We start from the raw sequence: 9,557 nt of genomic DNA, 5'->3' as shown, positions 1-9,557 counted from the left end.
AAATCGTTCTTTCATCTTAGCCCTTAGTAGGTAACACCATTTTCCATGGAAACAGAACCGCGCCTAAATGCTTTTTTCAATCCCTCATCTAAGAATTAAGTCCGGATGACTCAGACGCCATATTTGGTTTGGGCTAAACCACAGCAGCATCCGCTGTCGGTAGAATGTTTCTACTGAAAACGGGAACTCAGGCGTGGATATGAATTAAAAGCGCAATGCCGCAAACCTGCTGATATGGGTTGAATGATTTTATGAATTCGTTCGCATTGTACTGCGAGTGAAATTTGAATAGTAAAAACTGCCCAAAATAAAAATGTCTGCCGAACGTGCCATGTTTGATGACGTAACTGGGGCTGTCGGGCGGGTGTGACGCAGCCTGTTGGGGATGGTGTTCGAATCGGTCGGCTGATGGTCGCCTGTCAGAGACCTGTTCTTTGGAGAACGCAAAGCAGGCGGTGTCATGAAGGTAATTGTTTCTCTACCACGAGGTGTGGGGGGCTCTCCGGTAACTCCCGGGCCTCACGCGGACTTGGCGCTCTTTTCTTTGCCTTAGTCACATGTGTTGACATGGCTCGTGGGAAGTGTTGCTTTACTATTAGTGGCCCGAGTGTGATTGGTGTACGTTACCGATTTGTATTGTTTAGCAGTCCTTTCTCCTGCTATAACCTGACGCCCTGTACCGGGGCAATGCGCAGGAAATAAAGTGCTACCTCTTATGCCTCACACACATGTCTCAATGGGGGACATTTACAAAAAGAAAACATGCCATTGTTTTTTTTTTCTTTTCTTTATGCATTTTCCCAGTCTTGGTCTTAGAGAAATCTCTATATAGCGTTGGCTTTTGATGTTGGTGGCCATATATTATGATGTAAGGAATAATACTTGGGGCTCTATCGTCCTTGTTTGTGTGCATGTATGTTTACATGCGTGGGATGTCATGCACTGTGGAATTACATGCTATGCATTCTTTAGCTACAATATATACATTTTGTATTTCTATGCATTTTATTGATAAAACATTATGACAAAACTAGAGTCGTCAGACAAACCGCTACATAGGGAAGGAGGGCCCTGCTCACAATCTTAGAAATAGTGGATTAGTACTTAGGGAATGGCCAAAACATATGAGGTTTATGTTATCTCTTTGGTATTTTCATGATCTATTCTTTACTGGTGTGTTTGCATGTCTATTACTGTCTCGTCTCTTTTGGTCACTTGTCAGATTTGCATCCATTAACCTGTCTGTGTGTCTGGAGATAGATTGTTAAAAAAAAAAAACACCCTTATCTTTTTATCTTTGAGCCTACATTAGAATGCTAGTGGTATTCTTTTTAAGCCAAATTGTCTGCACCAAACTATCCTTATTGTTTTGCTGTCACGCCATGTTACCTAAAAAGTTGCACTTTTCGCTTCATAGAACATTGTTCCAGATCTCACAAGGAGAATCCTTGCTTTTTGGCAATCTCTCATTTATGCTCTTTGAAGCACACGAACGCCAGACAGACTAATCTAGGAGCCAGCCATACATTTTTTTTTTTATTTTTTTTTAAGGACCGTGAGAGACGCACACCCATTGACATCAATATACAATGGCACAAAAGTTAGAAGCAATGGCTCCTAGGGTTTGTCATTATCCTCTACTCTGCCACAAATCTCATGTTTAGTTAATATTTCTGTAACAGTGGAATCATGAACACTGACCTCAGGCTTAGCAGAAACGACAGAAGCCTACAGATCCCAGAGAGTTGTTTTAGGTACCTTTTGTGACTTCCTCCATGATATTTTACCTTCCTCTGTTTTCCTTTCTTTTTGAGAGATTTTCACAGAGAATACAATACCTTTCGTTGGGCTGACTTTACTAGGAGGCAGAGGCAATAATGTTTTTGCAAATGAGCTTTACCTAGTACCTAGCTCATCAAACAAGGTAACAAACCCCAGATTGTGGTATCGGTAACTAGGGCTCCCGCTATATATTATATGATTAAAACTCCCTGTGAAAGAATATGCAGTGATGCAGAAAACGAGGCAGGGGTAAATACTTTTTCACACATGTGCGTGTGTTTAAGTGCTGTGCTGTTAGGTTGTGTCTCTATAGTATGGCTTCCAATAAGAGACGGTTTCTGTGGGCACTCTGAACTCCCTTGACATCACTTCGGCCATTGATGGGCTTTTCTCAGAATATCATCCCAACAACACTTACGCGGAGCTCTTTGAATGCTAGGAAGCTCATCATGTAGGTGCAGAGGGATAGCCATGGTGTTAAATGGGAGAGGTAGGATATACACTTCACAGAAGACTGTGACATGCTGAATGCAAGGAAGCAAATCATGAGGGAATAGTTATGAGCAGATTCTTTAGATTTGGATAAGTGTAGTTTATCTGTAAGGACATTTATTTTATGCTATGATAAATCTTGTGAGTTCAATAAAATGATCACGCTGCTCAACCGGAAGGGAGTATTATTTCTCAGATCCTGCTTAAACTGTCTAAATGGTTATGGGGCTCTTGTATTTCTTTGCTGTTTAGTGAATAAATCATATCATGGGGAGATGCTGTGTAAGAGCCCCAGGAGGTCTAATGAGATGCCTCACCCCTTCATGCAAGAAAGCACTCCCATTGATTTCAATAGGAGCTGCTGAACATTGTGGGACGTGCAGCCCATTACCTGACAATGGATTAGTGCTGCTCTGACCTCATTGTATAATGGTTTAACCAACATTTTCTTCATATATTCGTAATATGTTCTCTTTTCGTATTGACAGGCGGGGGCCAGCTCCATGTGGGCTTCTTGCTGTGGTTTGCTGAATGAAGTGATGGGCACTGGAGCTGTGCGAGGACAACAGGCTGCCTTTGGAGGAGGGACAGGGACATTTAGATTTGCTCAGAGTTCTGATTTTTCACCGTTTTCTTCCTCTTCACCCTCCAACATTGTATGTAAAGCTTGTGGTCTGGCGTTTTCTGTCTTCAGAAAAAAGGTAATGAAAAAATATGCTATGATAGCTGTACTGTAAAACAAAAAGGAAACAATACTTTGTGTCAATGTGATTGCTATTTCATCTAGGGACAAAATATTAAAACTTTTTTCTTCCCGAATATATAGTAAAACAGAAGCTTGCTGGTATAACATCATTCTCTCAGACTATTTCTTTGAGGTAGTGGGTACTCATAATGCCTAAAAGGTATACTTTAAAGAGTTTTTATATACCAAAGCAGCAAGCAAGATGTTTCCATTGCCATATTTAATTGTGAAAATATACAGCATAGCAAGTTGAGCAGCACTCTACCCCACCTTTCAATTAATTTATGTCCCTGTTTGAGTGTCCCAGAAGCCCATTTTCAGAATAAGATATCCTGCCTTTTGTAAAAACCCTTGCATTCACTGCATCTACAATTTTTTTTAGAACCAATTCCACCCACAGTTAGGACATAGATGTTTTGATAGATCTAGTGTGGTTTTACTTACTAAAACAGTTTAACTGAAAGTTTCTTCTCTTCATTTAGCATATTTGTAGCGATTGCAAGAAAGATTTCTGCTCCGTGTGTTCTACACTTCAAGAGAACCACAGACGGTGTTGTACATGTCATTTATTAAAAGAAACAGCATTTCAAAGGCCTCGATTAATGAAGCTGAAAGTTAAAGATCTACGACAGTACCTGTCCTTAAGAAATATCCCCACTGATAGTTGCAGGGAGAAAGAAGACTTAGTGGAACTAGTGCTTTGCCATCATGATTCCTGCTCTGAAGAGATGGATCTTGGTATGGACAGCTCCGCAAGACCACAGACTTCTGGCTTCTTTACGCATCCATTTTTTTCTTCACCTTCTGCGCCTTCACCCTCAGTGTCCTCATCTCAGGGAGAAACATCTGAGAGCCTAGGAAGTGCAACTACATCCCAGGTACTCCTTTATTTCCAGCTGGTATAATGGATTATATAGCATTGTCATATTCTGCATATTCCATAATCGGCTTCAGCTTCCAAAATGAAAATAACAAAAAAAGGCAGACTTAAAGTCTAAAGATTAAAAAAAAATGGATATATAACCAAATTATACTTATAGGAAATTTTTTTTCAAAAATTACTTTGCCACCCTCCAAGTCAAAAGTTCTTTTAAAAGAGAAGAAAAAAGAGCAAAGCATATTTTGGCCCAACAAACCATAAGAAATGTATGTACTGGGGTCGGGCCTAGGGGTGTGCTGCTGAACCCAGTCTGCAGAGGAAATCCACGCAAAATATTCTTCTTAATTTATAATCTATTCATAAATTATATACTTTATAAAAAAAATATTAAATAAGCACTAAGAAATATATAATATATATATAAATTTGTGTTGGTATACATGAAAAAGTGAAATCATGGCAAAAAAAAGTGACATCCAAAGTAGGTTGACTAATTCTTCCATTTATAGAACAATATATTTTCCTGTGTTTCAGGGAACAAGTGAAACGGTCTCTGTGGCATCTGATACAGAACCTCCAGAACAGCAGGTGCGTCAGGACTGTTTTTGCAGGTGTTTCCAAATTAAAATCATAGTATGATGCTTATTTTTCCACACGGTCCATTGCTTTTGGATTCAATAGCTAGTTTTGCTTATGAATAACAAAGAGTGAAGCTATAGATTTAATGAAAACGTTTAGTTTTGTGAAGAAAACCTTTATTTTGCTTTTAATATGTGGCTTAGTTTCAAATATAACATTTGAGTGATGCAAAACCATCAATGACAAAGTCCATGGGCTGATTTTAAAGTGTGTTTGCCCCCCCCCCCCGCTTCAGGTTGAGCTTTCAAAAAAGCGTGCAAGAGCATCACTTTCTGATTTATCAACACTGGAGGAAATTGAAGGGCTGACTATCCGACAACTAAAAGAGATCCTTGCGCGGAACTTTGTCAATTACTCGGGCTGCTGTGAGAAATGGGAACTTGTTGAGAAAGTTAACCGCTTGTACAGGGAAAATGAAGAAAACCGGAAGTCATGTACGTAAAGAAATACGTGTGCTCTTGGTGGCTACTGCATGGAAAAAATGTGCCCTCAAAAGCTTAGTACCAAAATTCTGAGTCCCTGCTATTTCTACATTACCTGTCCTTTGAGAGAAGTAATAAAAAACTGTCCTTTTTTATGCTCCAAGAATAGCTTGGCTGGCTCAGATATGAAACATTTAAAATCCGATTAATTGAAAGTCCTCTCGTTGATTTAAGAACGCATTATATAGGGTCGGCTCAGCCTTTCTTGCTGGGGATCACCCTTTCTTATGTATAACCACAACTTTTCTGCCAACTCCTCCTTTAGAGAATTAACCTCAAAATTGGACAAATTAAAGTAGTCAGGCAGGTAGATTCAATAAACACAACTCAATGAGTGAATGAACATCACAGACTGAAACAGTGGAAGAAAGACAAAGCGTATTGGCATACACCGGCTCATACAGATACGCGCACGGACTCCATGCATTGACACGCCGTTTCCAAACTCTGCAAACTGCAGAGTAACAATTCATTTCCCTGCAGCTTCCAAACCCCCTTGTATTAAACTCGCCAAACAAACACGCATTATATTTAAAGTCCGCTATAATACATAAAATTTAGATTTTTTTTAAGCTCCTTTTTAGCCAGAAGAAACAAACGTGCGTTATACAAGCATTGGATTTACACACACCAGCTTTCACCCAGAAATAGCAGACTCTGAACACAACTTTTCAAGCCCTGATGTAATTCAACAGAACGATTGGCGTCGCTGCTGAAAATGAGCGCTTCCTTTTGGCTTAATAAGCTTAACTTCCATTTTTAAAATCTGTTGTATTTGTGGCACTAGTCTTATTTGTCATGTTTGTTTCTGTTTCAGTGGAAAATCCAGACAACAAAGCTGATTCAGGTATGTGGAATGTTTTCTGCAGAATACCCATACACTGTTTACCAGTTAAACATCTTTAGCGATGTGTTTTGCAATGTTGTAATACTTGGGTTGACTTAAATGCTGAAATATTCCGTAAAGCAGGGGTGTCCAAGTTTTTTCTGCAGTGGGCCAATTCATCAGAATTGTATACGTGCAAGGGCCACACATTTTTCAAATAGTCTTTAACCCCTTCCGTACCGGCGTTCTCGTACTGCATCTTCCCTTGAAGACCGCAGTTTTATTTAAATATTTTAATTCCGTGCTCTTCATTCGCTTCAAAGCGATCACATGCACGGAATTGAGGGGGGAGTGGCTGCTACGGATCACTGGGGACACCCAGCAGTCAGTAGCAGCCCCCCTCGCGATCCCATTGTCCATAGCGACGCCGGATCGCGCATCATCGATGACGTACCTGGTAAGTCCTGGCCTGTGGGTGACGCCCAACCAGGAAGTACCAGGTATGTCACTGGTATGGAAGGGGTTAATAAAATATGCAGATTAAAATAAAGTAAACCTTTACTTTTCCTCTCACTGATTTCTGGACCTAGAAAGTTTTGTGACTACAAATTAAGGATTCTGGATAAGTAAAAATGAAATAGTTCTATTTATGAAAATTCAGGGTTCACTTAGCCAAAACCGGAAATGACCCCCCACCTTTAAAAATAATTTTAAAAAAATCCCACACTTTTAATAAAAGTAAGTTACACACCAAAATTGAGCAAACAATTTAATAATGTTATATAAATATATATAATCGGCAATTTCAGGCATACCCAGATTACAGCATGTACTGGTTGGCTGGGCATGATAGCAGTGTGATTGCTGTCAACAATCATATATAAATTAATATTGTTGTTGTATTTTTTTGTCCAATTTTGGTGTGTTCACCACACTTTTATTAAAAGTAAGTAACACACCAAAATTGGACAAAAAATTCAACAATATGACTTGGCTAACAGCAATCACACTCGTATCATACCCAGGCAACCAGTAAATGCGGGAACCTAGGCATGATGGGACTGTGATTGCTGTTGGCATGATAGGAGTGTGATTGCTAAGTCAGCCAGTACATGCTGAAACCTGGCTAGCTGCCCCCCTTGTGTATTGATGCTGCCTGCACTTAGACGCCCTGTACCATGCCCCCCCACTTACACATCCATCGCACACTCATTCATTCCCTCAATCACGCACACTCATTCAAACACCCTCCCCCACCCCCTTACCTGCACTGCAGCTCTCTCAATGCCGCTCACAGGCTTCAGCAGGGGGGACCCTCCCACAGGTATCCAGCGCGGGCCGCACCTTGAGGTCCCGCGGGCCGCACCTTGAGGTCCCGCGGGCCGCACCTTGAGGTCCCGCGGGCCGCATCTTGGCCGCCCCTGCCGTAAAGGCTCATTTTGGGGAGAAGTAGTAATTTTATAGCTAATTTTTCTATATTTATTTCTGAATATCATGGCTGATTATATATAGACTGCTTTTGAAGGGCTTTTTAGATATATATTTTTTATCTATCCATAGCTCATGCCTCTGTTCCTAAAACATATTGTTTACAATCTAGATAGACCGGGATGCAAAATGTATTTGAAACAAGATTACTCCATGCCTTTGCGTTTTGCTATTTATTGGTAGAGCACCATAATATTCCACAGTACCTTGCAATGGGATGCATTGCAATGTACACAGATAATATACTTATTTTTCCCCATATATAGCTTGTTCTTGTTAACTAGAACTTTCCTTAAAACTAGCTGGTCCGTTTCCATCTTAATGCACGAGAAATGCTATTTCGTTGATTGATGCGGTTCTCACGCAATGATCATCTTTGAGTTCCAGAGAGAGAACGGCTGCAGTTGGCTGGCAATGACGACAACCTGTGCAGAATCTGCATGGATGCTGTTATCGACTGTGTGCTCCTGGAGTGCGGCCACATGGTGACCTGTACCAAATGTGGGAAAAGAATGAGCGAGTGCCCTATCTGCAGACAGTATGTGGTACGGGCAGTCCACGTCTTCAAATCATAAGTATTCACACCAAAAATTACCCGGTGAGGTTAACCCCCATGTTGGGGCTTTGAAGTTTACCCAAAAACAATATATAGTGTTTTGTAGGACTGTTGCGTTTAGACAAGTTTGAGATGTTGTTTAGAATGTATTACAGGACTAATGGAGGTATAAGCTTTTCAATGGCATTGCATGCTAGTGTGTGTACGAGTCAGGCTCCTGGGGTTTGGTATCCGAATCATCTGTGTGATAGATCAATCAAATGTTAAATTCTTATTCATTTGAGGTTTTGTAACACATCCTGATTGTAAAGAATTAACTTTTTTTTTTAATTGAATTTTAATGCAGTCTGAAAACCATCCAACCTTAATTTGAATTTTGTCTTCTCCCTTCCTGCGTGGATGCGGATTGCATGCGGTGTGTAGCTCTCCAACACAACCTGCTGCACAGTTCATTAAAGGGCGCTTACCGTTCCTTATAACCCCCCTTCGGAACATGCTTCTCGCTGTCTGTGCTTGCATTCTTATTTGGCAAAACATTCGCAGTGATACAAGTTTCAACCTTAAATGTGTTTTAGTTAAAATACTGGCTTTAGGCACATCTATACAATAATATGTGAACCATTTTTTTTTTTTTATTATTCAAAGCGATTTGTTTACATGGGAAAACCATGTATTCAAAGGTAACTTCCCATCTTATTTGTCAAGCCCTAGACTAGTCAGAATATTTGAGGGCTAATGAGTAGTAGGCAGTGTGGTCCAAACAGGCAGCAAGCCCTGTCCAGTAAGATTAATCTGAAAGAGCATTCTGACAAAACAAGAGCCACGTGATACATTATATGATTCATAACTAAATATTGAATTTACATTGAAAAAAAAAACCCCAAAGGCCTTAAAACTACAACACTATATCCCTGTGTTTTTTGGCTTAATGATGAACTCTATCGAAAGAATATAATAGCCATTGATTTTTTTTCTGTTTGCATGTATGTGGCCTACTTTAGATCGAAACAGTAATGTAGGTTCTACAAGACATTGGCCTTCTAGGATTAAACGTCAACATCACTAAAGCATGCTTTATAATCGCCATGTTTTGTTAATACACTTTTTTTTTTTTTTTTTTTTATTCTGAATGACTGTTTTTTGCAATTATTTTTACAAAACTGTTGTTCAGTGGAATGAAATTGCCCCATTGACCATTTATTCATTAATTGTCGATGGCAGGAGCTTGAAGTTGTCAGGGTGGAATGGCTAGATTTCCTTTAAAAAAAAAAAAAATAATAATAATTTGAAAGTTTTTTTTTAATGTTTACATACAAGAAAATGACAGCATAAAAACATTTATGACCGTACTGAAATGTGCTATTTTTGTAAGGAGCATATGTACTGAGCAGATTTACTGGGAGTATAAACTTGGCTTTAATAATTCATATATCTGTAAGGTGACCCACTTGGCCTCCATGAGTTACCACACTATATCAAGTTAAGGGAAATGACTACCATAAATTGGACGTAATTCTTTGTATCACTACGTGTGGTCTCTTGTCACCAGCTAATTCCTACTATGCAGTTGCTAAATTCTTATACACATGAACACGGTTGGTGATCTAAGGTGGATGAAAAGCATCTCGTGCCCTTCTAGCAGATTATGTGCTGCAGCCACAAGGAAG

At 39.7% G+C, this 9,557-nt stretch overlaps 1 protein-coding gene across 2 annotated transcripts; it reads left to right on the top strand.

Moving 5' to 3' along the window:
• Positions 1 to 363: 363 nt before the first annotated feature.
• On the top strand, positions 364 to 7,925 carry RNF34 (ring finger protein 34). Of its 2 annotated transcripts, none has more exons than XM_053472696.1 (7): positions 364 to 466; positions 2,763 to 2,975; positions 3,502 to 3,897; positions 4,434 to 4,487; positions 4,774 to 4,972; positions 5,838 to 5,867; positions 7,722 to 7,925. In XM_053472696.1, the coding sequence occupies exons 1-7, from the start codon at positions 461 to 463 to the stop codon at positions 7,907 to 7,909; spliced, it is 1,086 nt and encodes a 361-aa protein (XP_053328671.1). In that variant the 5' UTR covers positions 364 to 460; the 3' UTR covers positions 7,910 to 7,925. The 2 variants fall into 2 exon arrangements, with proteins under 2 accessions (XP_053328671.1, XP_053328662.1); XM_053472687.1 differs by having other exon boundaries at positions 7,716 to 7,925.
• Positions 7,926 to 9,557: the final 1,632 nt, after the last annotated feature.

The sequence above is a fragment of the Spea bombifrons genome, chromosome 1 (genome assembly GCF_027358695.1).
Source record: "Spea bombifrons isolate aSpeBom1 chromosome 1, aSpeBom1.2.pri, whole genome shotgun sequence".
In the NCBI taxonomy this organism is placed as follows: domain Eukaryota; kingdom Metazoa; phylum Chordata; class Amphibia; order Anura; family Pelobatidae; genus Spea; species Spea bombifrons.
The sequence above is the reverse complement of the archived record's forward strand: the minus strand, read 5'-3'. Positions and strand labels throughout refer to the sequence as shown.

Excerpts from the sequence above, each read along its gene's own strand:
- RNF34 (XM_053472687.1), top strand. Across the intron at positions 2,976-3,501 it reads TTTCTGTCTTCAGAAAAAAG|CATATTTGTAGCGATTGCAA; the intron begins GTAATGAAAAAA and ends CTCTTCATTTAG. Across the intron at positions 4,488-4,773 it reads CAGAACCTCCAGAACAGCAG|GTTGAGCTTTCAAAAAAGCG; the intron begins GTGCGTCAGGAC and ends CCCCCGCTTCAG.